This window comes from Drosophila melanogaster, chromosome X (assembly GCF_000001215.4).
Source record: "Drosophila melanogaster chromosome X".
Classification (NCBI taxonomy): Eukaryota; Metazoa; Arthropoda; class Insecta; order Diptera; family Drosophilidae; genus Drosophila; species Drosophila melanogaster.
Genome location: NC_004354.4, coordinates 20,948,642 through 20,968,792, shown reverse-complemented (window position 1 = coordinate 20,968,792; position 20,151 = coordinate 20,948,642). Strand labels below are relative to the sequence as shown.

General features: G+C 40.2%; 2 protein-coding genes across 2 annotated transcripts, besides 3 other annotated features; both read left to right on the top strand.

Moving 5' to 3' along the window:
• Positions 1–3,373: 3,373 nt before the first annotated feature.
• Positions 3,374–4,266, top strand: CG1304 (uncharacterized protein). Its single transcript, NM_134574.2, has one exon. It carries the CDS (start codon positions 3,390–3,392, stop codon positions 4,170–4,172), a length of 783 nt encoding a protein of 260 aa, NP_608418.1. The 5' UTR covers positions 3,374–3,389; the 3' UTR covers positions 4,173–4,266.
• A 437-nt stretch (positions 4,267–4,703) lies between these two features.
• Positions 4,704–4,771: a mobile genetic element.
• A 516-nt stretch (positions 4,772–5,287) lies between these two features.
• Ser6 (Serine protease 6) lies at positions 5,288–6,188 on the top strand. The gene has a single exon (NM_078702.2). The coding sequence runs from the start codon at positions 5,306–5,308 to the stop codon at positions 6,083–6,085; it is 780 nt and encodes a 259-aa protein (NP_523426.1). The 5' UTR covers positions 5,288–5,305; the 3' UTR covers positions 6,086–6,188.
• A 189-nt stretch (positions 6,189–6,377) lies between these two features.
• Positions 6,378–11,748: a mobile genetic element.
• Positions 11,749–11,986: 238 nt separating this feature from the next.
• Positions 11,987–12,331: a mobile genetic element.
• Positions 12,332–20,151: the final 7,820 nt, after the last annotated feature.

Genomic DNA, 20,151 nt, shown 5'->3' with positions numbered 1-20,151 from the left:
ACGAAGTTTCTTAAGAGCATCTTAGCCTTCGCTTAAGCCAAATCTGTGCCTTTGAGAAATGTCCGTTGCATTAATCAAAAGCCAAAGAACTTAAAGGCAATGACTAATATTTTTGCTATCAGCAGCGCCAAATGGCCAACGCTCGCCACCCCTGGGAAACCGCCTGCCCATTTCCACAGTGTTCCCCCTTGGCCATCACCTATGTGCATATTTAAGCTGCAGGGATGTACATACATACATACATACATGCAATTGGCGGAGTACATGGTTTACCTGGCTTCGGGTTTTTGGAGTCGCTCGATGTGGAGTTCGAGGTTCCTGGAAAGCAGGAGGAGGTGGGCTTTTCCGAGGATTGATGCTGCTGGTTTTGGCTTTCGGTGGTTCGCTATCATTGCACAAGTGCGCAAAATTTTGGACTCAATTCACGTGTTCGGCTGCCAAAATTGTTGCCTGGTCTCTGTACCGCCCAACCTACCTATAACAAACAGCCTCCCCCCTTCACCTCCCCCTTTCCGCGTATAACTCTGGTACCGCCTTTCGCTCCATAAATTTGCACATTGATCGCCCTGTGGCGCTGCCTCTATATATGTCTGTCTGTATGTATTTAATTCGATAACAGCGGCAACGGTAAAGGGAGTTGTTCGAAAGATTTTTACCCAACTCAGCGCAACCCCAAACTGCCACCCCCCTGTTCGCCCCCTTTGCCACTCCCCCTGCCACCAGTATTGCACTCTCAAGTGCAGTGAAATAGTTGTGAAACACTTTGCCAAAGATGAAAGATAAATCCAAAAAAAAGCAAATGGCAGTGCACAGGCAGCGCACCAGACCCGAATCATTTTTGCATAACTTTAAAAAATTTAATCAAGAGTATTTGAGATATTATAAGTGCACTGGGAAAAAAAAACATTATTTGTGTATCTTTGCACATAGTATGCTTTCGAAGCTCTACTATAGTATTCCATCTTTCATTTCGAGTTATACTGTAGAAGATACTTGAATTTATTCGCCAAGTCAAAAAACATTTCTATTACGGCCCAATATAATCCTATAACCAAATTTCGAACAATTACACTCATTTTGATAAGGGGTATTTATTGCGTTATTTTTAACTTAAAACTGAAACGGGCTAGCAATTAAAAATGTGTTGATTAAACCAGTGCTGGTAAGTTCTCTAACAGGTCGAACGAAAGCTGTGCATAATTTAAATGTCTAGCCCTCATCCCGCTGCCGCGTCGCGGGCCCTTTCACTGACCGCAGCCCGTGGAATGGCATGGAAACCTGGAAAAGGGCAAAAGAAAATGCGGAAGGAAAACAGAAGTTCATTTCCGCAAACCGAAGGTTAAATACACTTAATGCAAAGAAGAAAAATTTATGTGTGTATACTTTAAAAAACATCGATTCAAATTAATTGAAATAATAAACTTAAAAAGAACAGAAAGTTATCCCAAGATATGAGTAAGCACTTCAAATATCGCCAATATTTATCTATTACCAAATTGAAATAGAATTTAATATGCAAAAAATAATATTTTGTTAAGAAGAAGCATTTCGAGTGTGGCTGCGTAGGGAACACAACTTCCCTCTAGGCATTCCATTTATCAAGAGAGAATACCTCAAACATCCGGCCTGCCACTGTCAATAATTAAGTGCGAACCTTGATATAAACTTTACGCCAACTCCGCTGACGGTCGACGCCTCTTCCTTCTCTTTCGCTGTCGGTGCACTCGAAAAAAAAAAATCAAATTGTTAAGTACATTTTGGAAATTGCACCCAATGCAATTCAAGCCTTAGCTACTATTTCTTGATAAAAATGATATGTGAATAGTATTGACCTATATTCCGTTAAATGAATGTGCTGTCATAATAACTTAAGTTAGAATCAAGGAATGTATTGTTGTTTCTTGATATCTCATATATCGATATCTTTTGTTAATATTACAAATCAATGATTTCTTTGAGTGTTCTGCTGAAAGGTCAGTTTCTTTTGCTCTGTCTGCGTTTATCCTTTCGAAGGCTCTTCTCTTTTTGCGCTCGCTTCGTTTTGATTAAATTAAAAAGTTACCACAGCCCCTCACCCGCTGACAAACACAAACAAACCCACATTCGAATGCAACCAAACGAACAAGCAAGTGACGAGAATTCCCTCAATTTCCCACCGTTCTTCTCTAATTGTGTCTTCAGCCGTCAATTGTTGCTGTCCCTTTCCAGCATGCCACAACCGCTCTCTTTCGCACACCCAAGAACAATGCGACCCTAGATGAGCTAATAGATTTATCATGAATCGTTTTACAGTCCGTTACCGTTATTGTTTATGTGCTACAGGTTGAGGGATTGTCCTTTAGGTGTCTTCTCTGTATTCTCCTCCAATTCTCAGTGGCTTTTTGGCATGCCTGTAGAATTCTTTTTTAGGGATTCACCTGTTGAGTTAGTCATTCCCATTAGTATTTCGTACAGCCACACGGCAATAAAAAATATAGAAAATTGGAATTCAACATGACGCATACGCAGTGAAAGTATGTTTCAATTCATTGACACACGCACGCACAGACCGCAACACCCTGTCATGCTCACATTATTGAAACATGTTCTAATTTATGTATCTTGGCAATATAAACGAATATGCCAAGAACATTTGGTGCCTAAAGCATTGTTTTATTTTAGATTGGAAGTACACATAAAAAACGAAGATAACATAAAAAACGATTTAATGTATATAGCCTAGCCACTAAAAATGAAATGAATCGCCGTTCCATCTCCCTTTCAAGAACTGCAAGCAAAGGATATATTAAAGTCGAGGTATGCGACTGATTAATAAGCTTTTCATTATCGATTGGCGATTCATTTTTGTAGCACTCACCAAGAGCCTTTGATTATGTCTGTGAATTTAACCATCGAAACATTTTTATGCCGCAAAGTATGCATCTTTTCAATCGACTGACAAGGTCAAACTATGGACTGGATTGCCCCATCAAGATAAGTCAAGCTTATCTGGCCGAATCTCCGCGATAGTTGAGAATTTCGATAAGATTTGCTCATACATAAGGCCAAAATAGATCGATAAGATATTACAGGCTTAACCGCTAGCTAAGCCAAGGGGCCAAAATGTGAATGCGAATGTTCACTACTCAGAGATAGCGACAGCATTTGAAAAAATATGGTTTCAAAAATATCCAACAAAAAAATTCTATTTACGGAAATGAATTCTCAAAAACTTTTTAAAATTTGTGTGCCCATTGGGCAATTTTTCGTTCGACTTTCGCACTAAATCATTTATTTTAGTTCGGAAGTACACATATTCGTTAAGTACAGATAATGAAGGTGTTATAAATTAAGTAAAATGCCAATCTATATAAGAAGGTACCCCTCTTTGGGGCTTGCCCATTTGGAATATGAGATCCGTTAAGGCAGCGATTTTGCTCGGTAGCTTTTTGCTGCTGTTGGCAGTGCCCGTACATTCGGCACCTGGTAGCCTCAACGGTCGAGTGGTGGGCGGTGAGGATGCCGTGAAAAATCAGTTTCCCCACCAGGTGTCCCTGAGGAACGCCGGCTCCCACAGCTGTGGAGGTTCGATTCTGTCCAGGAACTACGTCTTAACCGCTGCCCATTGTGTAACCAATCAGGACTCAAATGGCAATTCCGTTCCAATTGCTGCGGAGCGTTTCACCATTCGAGCGGGCTCCAACGATCGATTCAGCGGTGGAGTCCTTGTCCAGGTGGCCGAGGTAATTGTCCACGAGGAGTATGGTAACTTCCTTAACGACGTTGCTCTGCTGCGACTAGAGAGCCCACTGATCCTGTCCGCGAGTATTCAGCCCATCGATCTACCCACTGCGGATACTCCAGCGGATGTGGACGTCATCATTTCCGGCTGGGGAAGGATCAAACACCAGGGAGACTTGCCACGCTATCTGCAGTACAACACCCTGAAGTCCATTTCCTTGGAGAGGTGCGACGAACTGATCGGCTGGGGAGTCCAGAGCGAGTTGTGCCTCATCCACGAGGCCGATAATGGAGCGTGCAATGGGGACTCCGGTGGTCCGGCCGTATATAACAACCAAGTGGTGGGCGTGGCCGGGTTCGTGTGGTCCGCCTGTGGAACGAGCTATCCAGATGGATATGCCAGGGTGTACTACCACAACGAATGGATTAAGAATAACTCGGATGTGAAATAATGCTGGCATAGCTGTATTGAGGGAATTTCATTTAAATAACTGCTCAACGATAATAAGAATTGTTTGTGTTGACTATCAATAAAGTTTTCATTTTAAATAGCTTCGTTCTTAGCAAATGTTTAAAATTATCTTAAAAGTTGGAAAAAATCGGGCTTATTCTATTATGATTATTCTATGACGTTTTTACGCAACCAACTTGTGTATATAAATCACTTTTCATGAATTATCTAACATACGTCTATGAATTCAGCCAGAGTTCGTGAATTGGCGATTGTACAATTTATTTGACAGCGCCATCCGATAAAGGAAAAGGAATTAGATACGTCTTCAATTTTCTGAATTGGTTTTCCCTTGACCGGTGTCAATTCGAAAATAATCTTTTCTATTTGCTTTGGTGACTTTTGAGCTTTTTATTGTAAAAGATTCATTGAAATATATGTAACAGGTAGAAAGGAGCTTTTCCGACTCTTCTAAATCGATCAGGCCAAGTCCGTCTGTCCGGCCGTATAAACGCCTCGTTATATTGACGCTCCACTCTAACGCCCACATCCGCTCAGAACTGCCACGCCCACATTTTTGAATTAATATATTATTTTTTTTGTCAATGTTTATAGGTATTCTAAACATACCTATAAACAAACCTATAAACATACCTATAACAAAACATATTGAAGCCTTCTAATTAAGCGTAAAAATTGTATTAATCACCAAACATTACGAAAAAATGCACAAAAATTGTCTGCAGCAATGATTCTGAGCTATTAAATATGAGATATAAAATCTATCTGTTTCACACATTAACCTATTATTGCTATATGATACATTCCCCCTTTACAGTGCGATATTTGGAATATGTTTTATTGATGACTATGTATTCAAAACTGGTCAAAGAAAGTACTTTCCTTAGATTTGACCACAAGTTAGGCCAACGAGCCACAAAACAATTAGTAATGACATAATTTTCAATCGCCATGACTCCTCGATTAGATTTATTCACATTGAAGCACCTATAAAATAAATCTCACGCGATTAGATACGGATAAGATAGTGTCTGCTGGAAATCAGAAGGCTAAATTACCGGGTGTCCGAATATAAGAGGCAGTCGCCAAGTTGGGCATTGCCCATTTGGAAAAATGACATTCGGCAAAGTAGCGATTTTGCTCTGCAGCTTTCTGCTGTTCTTGGTGCTGCCCGTACAGTCGGCGCCTGGTAAACTGAACGGTCGAGTGGTGGGCGGTGAGGATGCGGTGAAAAATCAGTTTCCCCACCAGGTCTCCCTGAGGAACGCCGGTTCCCACAGCTGTGGAGGTTCAATTCTGACCAGAACCTACATCTTAACCGCCGCCCATTGTGTCTCCAACGAGGACGTGAATCATGTGATTACGCCAATCGCTGCGGAGCGTTTCACCATTCGAGCGGGCTCAAACGATCGATTCAGCGGTGGAGTCCTTGTCCAGGTGGCCGAGGTAATTGTCCACGAGGAGTATGGTAACTTCCTTAACGACGTTGCTCTGCTGCGACTAGAGAGCCCACTGATTCTGTCCGCGAGCATTCAGCCCATCGATCTACCCACTGTGGATACGCCAGCGGATGTAGATGTCGTAATTTCCGGATGGGGAAGGATCAAACACCAGGGAGACTTGCCACGCTATCTGCAGTACAACACCCTAAAGTCGATAACCAGGCAGCAGTGTGAGGAGCTGATCGATTTCGGATTTGAGGGCGAGCTGTGCCTGCTCCACCAGGTGGACAATGGTGCTTGCAATGGCGATTCCGGTGGCCCGGCCGTATATAACAACCAACTGGTGGGCGTGGCCGGATTCGTCGTGGACGGATGTGGGTCCACCTACCCGGACGGATATGCCAGGGTCTTTTACTTTAAGGACTGGATCAAAAAGCACTCTGATGTCTAAGAATGTCAAGCACGCAAATGAATTTAACCTAGAATATAAACCAATTTTTTTTGTATAAATTTAAAAATGTATAAATAAAAAATTGTTTTATTTATGATAAAGGAAGTGTTAAAGGTTTGGTATTTTTTTTAAATGTTCCGTAAATCACTAGCGTTGAAATTAAAAATGATTGGCGTTTTGTTTGCACTTGAGAGATAAGCAATCTCGGGAAATCAGGCGTGTAAGTGTTTCGATCTATACAATAAATTAATGTTCAGGCTAGATTAATCATGATAAATAATACAAGGGCTGTCAGTACCACTTCAACCTCCGAAGAGATAAGTCGTGCCTCTCAGTCTAAAGCCTCGCTTCGCGTAAGCCCAAAACTCTTATCAGCAAAATCTTGATAAACAAATATCAACCACAAAGAGAAAATAAAAAACTTAACAACAAAAACAACAATACCGCTAATCCGGGCTCAAGCCCTTAACCAACAATCATGACAGACCCACCAAACATTTACAAAATCACTTCAAAAACATACCAATCCCAATTAGGCGAACCTAAATTTATAATTATTAAAAGAAATGACAACAACTCTTTCGAAAGAACTTCACCATTCATCATAAAAAAATCGGTGGACTTTGCCTGTGGAGGAGAAGTTGAGGGATGCAAACGTACAAGAGACGGCAACCTGCTAATAAAAACCAAAAATGAATTACAAGCCAGAAAACTCCTAAAACTAACAAAAATTGCAGATGAGGATGTAACAGCAAGTGAACATAAAACATTAAACTTCTCTAAGGGAGTTATTTACTGTAACGACCTTAGACACATCGACGAAGACACAATTCTACAAGAACTAAAACCACAAAAAGTATCTGAAGTTAAAAAAATAATGAAACGGCAAAACCCCAACTCTAACTCCGACACCAACAACATCACATTAGTTGAAACTGGACTCATAATTATAACCTTTGAATCGCATAAGCTCCCCGAGATAGTACGAATCGGGTACGAAACAGTCCGAGTACGAGACTATATCCCACTCCCACTTCGATGCAAAAAATGCCTCCGCTTCGGTCATCCAACACCCATATGCAAAAGTGTAGAAACTTGCATCAATTGCTCTGAAACAAAACACACAAACGACGGAGAAAAATGCACAAACGAAAAAAACTGCTTAAATTGCCGAAATAACCCAGAACTTGACCATCAACACAGCCCAATTGACCGCAAATGCCCTACGTTCATAAAAAACCAGGAATTAACAGCAATTAAAACCACACAAAAAGTTGACCATAAAACGGCCCAACACATATATTTCGAACGTCACGGCTTCCAAACGAAAAACACCTACGCCAAAACACTTACAAACGGCACAACCCAGAGGACAACAAACACTCCATCACCTAATATTCACACAAACACAACCCAATCACAACAACAAAATCCGCACCACACACCCAAATCAGCAGCACAAAACACTTCAGCTAAGACACCAACAACTGAACCAGCCAAAACAACCTTACTATCCAACCAACCACACCAACACCACCACCACCACAGCTACGACAAACTAGAAGACATGGATACCGACTACACACCTACCAGAAAACCATCTACGGCATACTCATCACAACTCACAGAAGACCTAAAAATAAAAATCTTCCCTAAAGATAAATCCAATAACCTATCCATAAACCTTAAAGCATCAAAACTAAAGGCCAAAGCCCACAAAAACAAGCACACTAACAACAGCGACAGCGAATCCATATAGAACTCTACACAAAACCCTAACCGTTAACACTACCTTTAAGTAAGTTATAAGCTTTAATTTTCTCACAAATGTCCCTAACTATAATCCAATGGAATCTAAAAGGATATCTAAACAACTACAGCCATCTCCTTATTCTAATCAAAAAATACTCCCCCCACATAATTTCCCTCCAAGAAACCCATATACAATACACTAATAACATTCCAACCCCAATAAACTACAAACTATTAACAAATATTGCCACCAACAGATTTGGGGGCGTAGCACTACTAGTGCATAAGTCAATACAACACACTGTCCTCAACATAACAATCGATATAGAAGCAATAGCCATAAATATAGAATCTAAACTTAAATTAAACATATTTTCCACATACATTTCTCCGACCAAAAACATAACTAACCAGACACTCCATAACACATTTAACATACAACAAACACCCTCTCTAATTACGGGAGATTTTAATGGATGGCACCCATCCTGGGGCTCCCCAACAACAAATAAACGAGGAAAAATAACTCATAGATTCATTGACAACATGCACCTTATCCTGTTAAACGACAAATCTCCCACACACTTTTCAACACACAATACATACACACACATAGACCTCACACTCTGCTCTCCAATCCTAGCCCCCCACGCCAAGTGGAAAATACTAAACGATCTTCACGGTAGCGACCATTTCCCTATTATCACAACACTATTCCCAACAACCAATCCACAAAAATTCTACAGACCCTTTTTTAAACTCAAAGAAGCCAACTGGGAACAGTTCAACGCTCTTACCCACCAAACCAACAAGAAATACCCCACCTCCCACAACGTAAACAAAGAAGCCGCTCTAATCAATAGAATCATCCTTTATAGCGCAAACCTCTCCATCCCACAAACCTCACCTAACACACATCCATACAGGGTTCCATGGTGGAATAAACACCTCGACCAATTACGTAAAGAAAAACAACTTGCCTGGAAAAAATTAAACCGCACAATTACTGTTGACAACATTCTAGACTATAGACGCAAAAACGCAATATTTAGATACGAACTAAAAAAGAGGAAAAAAGAAGCTTCCAGCTCTTTCACCTCAACCATCCATCCCACTACTCCCTCATCCAAAATATGGGCCAATATAAGACGCTTCTGCGGACTTAACCCAGCAAAACAAATTCATGCCATCACAAACCCAGTAAATAACGAGACTACATTGGCTAGCAACGAAATTGCTAACATATTCGCACAACATTTCTCTGACCTCTCCGGCGACTGGAACTTTTCAGAGGAGTTCCGGAACAATAAATATAGAAATAACATACATCTCTACACCCCCTCTCCAATAGCCCAAACCATAGAAGAGAACATAACGTATCTAGAACTTAGCTCAGCACTACAAACATTAAAAGGATGTGCTCCAGGACTAAATAGAATCTCGTATCAAATGATCAAAAATAGCTCCCACACAACAAAAAACCGAATAACGAAACTATTTAATGAAATATTCAATAGCCACATACCTCAAGCCTACAAAACAAGCCTAATCATCCCAATCCTTAAGCCAAACACCGACAAAACGAAAACTTCCTCATACCGACCCATCTCCCTCAACTGCTGTATAGCAAAGATACTTGATAAAATAATTGCGAAAAGACTCTGGTGGCTAGTGACATACAACAACCTAATTAACGACAAACAATTCGGGTTCAAAAAAGGCAAATCGACTTCGGACTGTCTACTCTATGTAGACTATCTCATAACGAAGTCAAAAATGCACACCTCCCTCGTCACTCTTGATTTTTCAAGAGCCTTCGATCGAGTAGGTGTGCACTCCATAATCCAGCAATTGCAGGAATGGAAAACGGGTCCCAAAATAATAAAATACATTAAAAACTTCATGAGCAACAGAAAAATAACTGTCCGCGTCGGTCCGCATACATCAAGCCCGTTACCCCTATTCAACGGAATCCCCCAAGGTTCACCCATATCCGTAATACTTTTCCTCATAGCATTCAACAAATTATCCAACATCATATCCCTACATAAAGAAATTAAATTCAACGCATATGCCGACGACTTCTTCCTTATAATAAATTTCAACAAAAACACAAATACAAATTTCAACTTAGACAATCTATTCGACGATATAGAAAATTGGTGCTCCTACTCAGGGGCATCGCTTTCCCTATCCAAATGTCAACACCTCCACATATGCAGAAAACGTCACTGCACATGCAAGATAAGCTGCAACAACTTCCAAATTCCTAGCGTTACGTCCTTAAAAATTCTAGGAATAACCTTAAACAACAAATACAAATGGAACACACACATAAACCTACTTCTACCCAAACTACACAACAAGCTAAATATAATAAAATGCCTATCTAGTCTTAAATTTAACTGCAACACGCATACACTACTTAATGTCGCAAAAGCAACAATTATAGCCAAACTAGAGTATGGTTTGTTTCTGTACGGCCATGCTCCCAAAAGCATTTTAAACAAAATAAAAACACCGTTTAACTCCGCTATCCGTCTAGCTCTCGGCGCATATCGCTCTACCCCAATAAATAACTTACTTTACGAATCGAATACTCCCCCCTTAGAAATGAAACGAGACCTTCAAATAGCCAAACTATCCCAAAACCTAATCCTCTCCAAAAACACACCAATACATAAGTTCTTAAAGCCTAAAAAAGCTAATAAGAAAAAAACATCAACAATAGACCGAACAATCAAACTTAGCCTAGAACTTAATCTACCCTACAAACCAATAAAACTCCATAAAAACAAACCACCATGGACCCTCCCCAATCTAATAGACACGTCACTTAGAATCCATAAGAAAGAACAAACATCTCCAGACCAATACAGAAAATTATACGAACACACAAAGAATAACCTCAAAACACACAATTTCATATTCACTGACGGTTCAAAAATTAATTACACAATATCATTCGCCATTACAACGGAGACAGACGTCTTGAAATACGGCATACTGCCCCCATATTCATCCGTCCTCACCTCCGAAACAATCGCCATCCTAGAAGCAATAGAACTTACTAAAAACCGAAGAGGCAAATTTATTATCTGCTCCGACTCCCTATCAGCAGTAGATTCAATTCAAAACACAAATAATAACAGCTTTTACCCAAGCAGAATACGATCGCTAATAACGCAACACGCACCTAAAATTAAAATAATGTGGATTCCTGGCCATTCAGGAATAAAAGGAAATGAATTAGCCGATCAAGCTGCAAAATCAGCAAGCAGTATGCCACTTATCCTCACCCCAAACATAAATACCACAGATATAAAAAAACACCTTAAAGCCGACCTTGCGACAAAACAGAAAGAACACATAATAAACTGCAGTCCATGGTACCAATCTATTAACACGAACACCTCACACCCATGCGATTACCTTAAACAATCCCACCCAAATTGGACCAGACTCGACCAAATAAAAATAATACGACTTCGACTAGGACACACAAACATAACCCACCAACACTACCTAAATCCCAATTCAATACCAACTTGCCCGTTTTGCCAAGGTGATATTTCTTTAAACCACATATTTAACTCATGCCCATCCCTCCTACAAACCAAGCAAGATATATTTAACAACACCAACCCTCTAGACCTTCTTAGCAAACCCAATCCAGATAACATACAAAAACTCATACTTTTCCTCAAAAAAACTAAATTATACCACAAAATCTAAAAACAAAACAGGCATTTGTACATAACAAGCCAGCAATTAGTTACCAAATTAGATATTAACTAAATTAAGATATAATAACATTGTAAATAAATATAGCTGTAAGCCCCGTAGCTAATGCTATACTATCTAAGTTAGTCTAGTTTTGTAAACTATTCTATCTATCATAATAATAATAATAATAATACAAGGGCTGTGAATCTATATCATAAGGCTTTGGTACCGTATGATAAGGTGTTAGCTTGGGAACTGTTTCGTCGACATACTGGACATGGGTGAACAGATATTAATATATATTTCTTTATGAATCACAAATTATATTTGTATACTCTTGCAGAGGATATATTGATTGCAGTCAGATCTTTGCAACGCTGTAATGGCGGCAGTTCACTTCATTTCGACCATATAAAGTAGCCATGTCCGTCCGTCCGTCTGTCCGTATGAACGTCAATATTTCAGGAACTATAAACGCTAGAAGGTTGAGATTCAACTCTAACGCCCATAAACCTCACACTGTTGAACCATTTTATTTAATATTTTTATTAGTCTTATAAAAATTCTATCGATTTGCCAAGCAACTTTTTGACACGCCCACTCTAACGACCTACGTCTACTCTGACGCCTAAAAACAGCCCAATTAAGTATATAAAATGAATTTTTCTCCCCAATTTCTACCGATATTTCTTAAAAATGTTAAAAATTGTCGGTCTCACTTGGACTAGCTCAGTAACGGGTATCTTATAGTCGGGCAAGTCGACCATAATGGTTAACGGCTGTGATATATACCCTAAGTTGTGATTCTTAAAGAATACCTAGTGCATGCTCATTAACTTACATGGGTTTTGTATAATTCACTTTGCTGAAACGGTGAAATTTCTGGCAGGGGTTCTTCTATAAAGTTTTGGATTCCCCATTCTGGCGCCCCTTTTGTGTGTTACACATTTTTTGCATATTTGTCAAGCAATTTTACTCTAAATTTGCCAATTATGCGCATTTTTTGAGCGTGACCCGAATGGCCACCAATACCCAACTGAAAAAACACATACCAATACGGAATTGTACTTGTGTGTGTATTGAGAATATGGCCCTTTATCGCTTTGGCTACATTGTCTCCTGGCCATTGTTTTGCACGAGGGTCGCTATCAAATATTAAACGCTGTCCAACTGGGCTGAAAATGAGGTGAAAAGATTACCTATTATGGATGATAACATGGTAAAATAGTAACTTTTTGAAACATATTTTATGAATTTTTTTTAGAAAATTTTTTCCTGTCCTTTTGTTTCTGGTTAGCGTTTCGTTTCAATGGAGAAGTATTATATTGTTTTAAGTCATGAGCATTTGCTTTTGATACCAATTGTTTTAGCTGCCCTCGCTTAACTTTTTCTCACTTATGGCCCATGTTGTTGCTGCGATCTCGCGCATTTTCCAACTTATATTGGCATAATTTATACTTTAGCAGCATTTTTATCGCTGCGCTCCGCGCGATACACCAAATACAAAATCAAATAAACAATGGGCCGCTGCACAGGAACAATAGCAATAACAATATGCCAGTTCATCGTTAGCCCCACTCCCCACCAAACAAAAAAAAAAAAAAACGTATCTATGTACATATATGTGTATTTCTGCCCTTAACCCTCTGCCTTAACCCTTGCTGGTGCATTTTTCGTGCAGTGTTCTGTGCGTCACTTTGCCCGCTTTATTTATTCACGATTTTTGCGTGAGCCCCGTTCGATTCTTGTTTTTTTTTTCGTTTATTTATTGATTTACAATTTATACATGCTCGGTCGCACATGCAGTCACACAGTACGTATGCGTTATATTTGCCATCGAGTGTGTGTTGTCATCATCGCAGTCATCATCGGCATCTTTATTTGGCTTCGGTTGCGAATCCGCCTGAGTTCTGCGGGCCGCCCTCTCCCCTCGGCCGCCATGTCAATGCCATCAATCATTGGTAGCAGCATTTTTATGTAAATAATTAAAATAGAAAATAATCGTGAAATAAGGGGACCGTGTGTAATTCTTTTTTGGCGCAGTCTGCTGAAGAAGATGATTGCAGCGCAGCAGTTTGTGGCGATAAAGTGCCGGAATTTCCCATGAACCTTGTCGCGTGTCGCTCTTCATAATTTTCCCCTTAAATTATCGCGAATGAAAAGCCAGAGGCGTGGAAATGAAGTGGAAATATTTGAGTCCATAAATATGGGGAGAGCAATGTGGGTGCACCGCCCACATATCTATTTGTTTGCAAGCAATCCGCCTATTTGACTCGCAATTAAGGAAATATTAAAAAGTATTTCGTACACTTGTGGCGGAAAATGGTTTTATTGCTTGTTTCGATACAGGTTCGTTAAATTTTCCACTGGAGTGAGCCAGGAAGTGACCATCAAATTGTTGGCCATCTATCAATCCATCCCTATAAGCTGACACTCACTCGGCGGCCACTCCCAGAAGCACTCGCAATTTGAATATTGCCTTCTCCAAGTCAAGAGTTATTAAATTCCACAAAAATAAAAACATTTCATTCATTATTTTTCTGTTATCTGCTGCAAATGGAACAAGTTCGCAGCGGAAATTGTAAACAAGAGTGGACGGCTCGTCCGTCCACTGGAACTTCGATCTGGCTTCAGATCCTTCACGCCCTTTTCGGACGGACACGTTTTGCGATATGTCATCATTCGATTTGGCATCGATGAAATGGAGGGACTCAACTATATTGTCGATTCGACTAGTGCGGGCACATTGGAATTTTAAATGAAAAGGAGCATCGGGCTCGGGACTTTAAATACTGGGCGATGAGGGGGCCGAACCGTGTGTGTGTTTGGCATAAGAATGCGTCCAAGTGTATCAACGATATAAACTTCTACGTCCACGTAGACAAACGAGTATAGCCCGGCATATAGCCATGTTTGCGCACATATCTGGGCATATATGTGTTTTTATTTAAATGAATTGCACGCAACAGCAATTCCGAAAATTGGTTTCGGCAGGAGAAAAGAGTTGTGCGATAAGAGATATTTTTTACACCATGCTTTTGCAAGGAGCCAACGAAGTGAGAACTTCTCACTGAGATGGTGTGTGTTCGACACTAATTGTCTTATAAAACAATACTTATTTTGTGTCTATTGCAATCTATCATCATGTAACATCAATTCTAATTGTAAAGCCTTCAAAACTAATCATTTAACCATTAGTTCTCATATGATGATGCACAGTTCCAGCAAATTATGTATACGACACGTGCTCGTTGGAGGTAATTTTTCAATAAAATCAAATTTTAAAAATTGCCATGTAGCAAATATGAAGTTGGTACATAAAACTTAGAAAGGCAAATCCTTTCTAAAGACATTTAGTTTTAATAGTACGATATGGAGTAGCTTATTTAATTAAATCAATCAATCTGGCTTACAAAAATAACATACTTGTAGGTGCCGGTATGAACTATAATTTTGGTTCATTCCGCACCTTGGTTCCTACAATAATGGTTAAACAAAAATAATAGAAATAACTCTCTGGAACGCACACATAAATAAGTCCACACACACACACAGTCAAAACAAGCGGGGGCGACAGACATGTGTAAGTACATACATCTGTGTATATTGGGAAGTGTCGTCGGTTGGTGCTACTTTTGCCGCAGGAAGCGGTCGCAGCTGTGGGTTTTAAAATTTCAATTCATTTCCGTTGTGCATACCGTATGTACGTGTGTACATACGTGTGCCTGTGTGTGTGCGTGTGTGTACGTGTGCTCTACAACAGCCAGCCGACAATACACACGCAGGAGGGCACGGGCACACGCACTGGCAAAAATGAAAAACAAAATGCGGCTAAATGGCAGACAGGCCCAAAAACAACATACCAACAGAAACAGCAACAGCAACGGCAACAACACGGCCAGGTCCTTTCTGGTCTGGCCAGGGCAATTTATGTGCCGAAAAGGCCAAACAGAAACGAACCTGAGGCCTGGTACCGGAGATCCCCCGAAACCCGAAACCCGATCCCCTATACCATATACCATATACCCTATACCCTATACCCTATACCCGATGCCCTATCCCTATAGCCGATACCCGTGCGCCCACCACACCAGAAAGCCATACTGAAGCCCCATGCAAACAGTGACCGGACCTATGGAGGATTCTACATACATTCCAGATCGGATTCGAATCGGGAATTTCCTCTTATAACTTCTTTCACCATGAAAGGACTATGTAATTGAGTTGCTACATTTTCACGTTATCAAAATACAGTACGCCTCAACTTGTTGGCAACTTTTGAATAATATTTGTAATTGGGCACGCTGAGAGATGTATTATGGTACGAGAATATTTATCCTTGTTCTATGCACATGAACTCTATGGAATATAGGGTATATCCTGGTCGATCTTGTCGACAAATTGCTTCTGGCTTGCTTTATGTTTAAAATGTAAAATGCTTCAAGTCACAAAATTCAATAAATGCTCAGTGCCCAGTGCAGTGCCACTCCCTTTTCGCCACCCACCGCCCCGCCGCCCACTCGTTGGGCGTGGCACAATGGGGTAAATTGCATAAATGTATGACAAATGAATGCGTTGAATGCAGCACTAGCACAACGTTCGCTCAGGTGGCGGCATATCATAGGTGCTATTGTGTGGCATTGCCACACACACAAACACGCAGGCACACACCAACACACACACGCGCACACACGCACACGTGAAAGGGGAAAAAGGGGTCGAAAAGGGGTCAAAAAGGGGCTTCCCAGCGGTTGGCACCCTCGAAATTAAGCGATTGATGAGAGGCTAATGAGCGGGAACCGCAAAATGAAATGCAATGAAAAGTCCGCTCGATTGTGAAGCGGTGACAAAAGGAAAATGTGCAGTCCATATATCAGTAGGCATTTTGTGTGATTTGGTCACTCTGAGGTTGGTTAAACGATTTTAGACTGCAACAAAAAAGGTAGCGATTTGGCACAAATTATACAATAGGCGAATATGAATGACAGTAAGTTGGGTATAAATATTTGTGTCACTGGATAATTGGTATGGTGTATTAACCAGCAAACACGATGAAATTCGGATGAACTTCTTACGAAAAGAAACATCTGTTGACATTTTTAGACCACTGCTCTGAAACTAAAATGGTTTAAATATGGCAAATACGTTTGGTATGTATATAAATATTCGTTGCATCTTTAAAATTGATAAATTGATAAACAAAATTTGAACTTTAATTTGGATTGCGAAGTCGAAATGAATTGGTTAGAACGCCCGAAAGCTTTAGCTTTTCAATTTGCCTGATTGGGCGTTATCCCAATACAAACTAGATGATGGCTTGGAACAACAAACAGGTAGAACGAACCGATCACGTTGCGAATTCCCCAGAGCAAGCAAACATTGAACATTCGCCTCGATGTTGGTTATGAGTATCGCATAAAGTAAACATATTTTTGGGGCTACAGCATTTGGCCGCGCCTACCATGGGCCAGCAACAACAACAACACCATAGGAGTATCCAACGAATGCAACTACAACTACAACACGGCTCCAACAACTTTGACCGCAACAATGTTTGGGTCTCAAAACTTTGAGGACATTGCAGCTTGGCCTACTCTATCCACAGGAACCGTCTACTGCAGTTGGAGGTTTGCGACTCATTTGCAGGATAATGTAATGTATCTATCTATGTAGTAGGAATACAGATTTATTGGTGTTTCAACGCCTTTACTTGAACACATAAGATGTGGGAAAGCTGAAACTTCTTTTTAACATCTGCATTTAATTTAATTTTGTACTAATTTCTATCATATTTATATCATATTTGTAATGTAATGATTACAAACATTACGCAGAGCAGCAAACAGTTCGTTGGGAAAAATAGCGGACAAAGTTTCTCCATTTGCTCAGGTTGCTTTTTGTTGCGCTACTGGGAACGTGCAAAGATTTAGCAAAAGTACTTAGGCAAGCAGCCAGTTTGGCCGGGAAAATGGAGTTCAGCCCGTCTCGAAGCTGAATCTGAACCCGAATCTGAACCCGCATCTGCGGCTGGAGCTGCTGGAGCTGCTGCAGCAGCTCTGGGCCATGGCAATAAAGGTAACCTTCTTAATTTGTTATGACTGTCATTTTGGGGCACGTAAATGGGTGCGGCTCCGCCGGGCAGCTGTCCTGACCCGTCTCCAATCCTCCTCCGATTCCTCTTTTTGCACGGAGTACTTGGTGGGTATCTGGGGTATTTGGAAATTCGCTTTTTCGGATTCTTAAAAGCTATGGTTCTATTTAAAAAGAGGTCGCCAAAAAACTAACTTAATTTTTTGTTTATTTATCTTCTTTGATTTATTTATTTATTGAGTATAATTTAGCCAAATTAACATTTACTTGTCCCTGGGATTAATAAATATATTAATATTTAAATGCCATTTTGCTCATTAAAGTACCTATTGCCCATATTGTCCTTTTTTTCATTCTGCTGATAGATATACACGAATTTTAATTATGAATCTAAAGATCTAGCTGTAGAAATAGAAATAAAGTTTTCGTATTACAGGGTATTTCCCAGTTCAATAGCTCCTGCCTGGGCTCTCCCACTGTTGCAGTTCTTTTGGCTAGTTGGCGTTTTTGCTTCGTCGTCGAAACACCGCTGGCGATTTTGGCCCAAAAGTGTGGGCCACGTCTGCGTTTTGTCCCAAAAGTTGTTGGAATATTTGCATTGGGCTGTCGCCGGCGTTGGAGGAACTGCGATTTGGATATAAAGTGTGCAAAACACAAAGAAAAGCGCCGCGGCGAAGGGGTGGAAAAGTTTGCATTGTTTACTCTTTGTTTTATTTTTCTTGTTATGTATATTTCTGATAGTTTTCTTTTTTAACCACGTAGTGTTAAGCGAAAACTAAGGCTAATACAAGATGAAATTGAGATGGCTGACAGAATTTTAGAAAATACACATTTTTGTCTACCAGCAATGCCAGTACTTATTTTATTAGAACAAAGTTTGAACATTTGTTGCACGCAAGATATCGTATCGACAAGGGCTTTTAGCTAATCAAACTCGAGTTCCATGGATATAGATGATCCCCGATGGAAAATAAGAACAAATCCCCATTGAAAACTAACGTGTGGGCAATGCACAATTTTGTGCTTAAAGCGAGGAGAATTCCCTTCAGGTCATCCATCGATAGAAATGTTACCAGGAGCATGTTCATCCCGCTGACTATTTTCAAACACCCCAAAAGCCGCCTGCTGTGCTACCTTGTGCCAAGTGCTCTGGATTTTTCCCCTCCGTATTTCCTGTGTTTTTCCTCATTTTTTTTTTTTTTTTGGGCCCACGCTAAGCACACAAAAACATAATTTGTTTGCTTGTCATTTTGCCATAATACGCTGACAACAACAATAACAAGGACGAGCACAGCAAGGAGGCCAGGAAAATTCTGGGATGTTCGGCAAGGGGGAAAGGGTGTAGGCTCCACATAAGAAGCGGGCGAAAAAGAAAATCAGGCACAAATACTAATAAACGTGAATGTGAGGGATGCTGCAGAGAAAAGAAAACTCGCGCTCACCACTAATGTGTTTTAATTTTTGGTCATAGTGTGAAATACGCAAGGTGGGTCGTTTCCATTGGATCATAGTTTCTAACACAGAAAGTTTCCATTTTCAACACAGAAATGTAAAATTATATAACATTCCGAAAACTTTCAACCTTTTAAAATAATGGTTAATGTCAGCTTAACTATAAAAAAAATTCTAAAAATATACGACTTATTCATTTGCATTTAATTGTAATTGTAAGAAAGAAAACTTTGAATTTTCTAGTTATACGCACTACAATCATTAATCATTTCTATTGCACTTTCGCTGCATCCTATTAGTATGCGTATTCAAGAGTATTCAAAATGTTTAACATTGTGATATGTATATTAACATTTGGTTTGGCTTGCTGTGACAAGACAATACTTAACCAATAAATAAAATATATTAAATTATATCATTGCCGTAAAGGGCATCGCCTTTAAGCCACGTTTCGCTGACCCAAGTGGTCAGTGTTGGATGATTTTAAAGGTATCTGGCTACTCAGGCCACTGGCATGCCTATTTTCGGACTCAGGACTCTGCTCACAAAGCGTAATGAATGTGCTTACGAATTGGTTATTATATTCCTAGGGGCAGAACGAAGGACTTGCAGGACACTGGGCAGGCGGAGGATGCAGGGCTTTCTGTTTGTTTGTTTGCTGTTTGCCGTTTGCTGTTTGCTGGCAATGTGTTTGCTTTTTTGGCTGCCTGTTGACCTGCAGAGCGCAAATGGCTAAAAAGAAAATTGAGCGCAAAATGCTTAACAAATATTTTATGACTCCGAAGTTCAAACGCTTAAATGTGGCAACATTGTTCTTGGCCCTGCTTTTCGGCTCTTCTTTTGTTGTTGCCGGCAAATTACCCACAGCAGCAGCAACTATTTTCCGGCATGGCATATTTTTGGTCCTGCTCCTCCGAAACAAAGGGACAACAACAGCAACACACACAGCACACACAGGGAAAAATAGCTGGAAAAGCAGGGAAAATGAAAAAATTTTATATATACGAAAATCAAAATAAAAAAAAAATCGGCAGCAGCACAAGAAG

Bases quoted from the DNA above. Each gene is read 5' to 3' on its own strand.
- Ser6 (NM_078702.2), top strand. From the start codon at position 5,306: ATGACATTCGGCAAAGTAGCGATTTTGCTCTGCAGCTTTCTGCTGTTC.
- CG1304 (NM_134574.2), top strand. From the start codon at position 3,390: ATGAGATCCGTTAAGGCAGCGATTTTGCTCGGTAGCTTTTTGCTGCTG.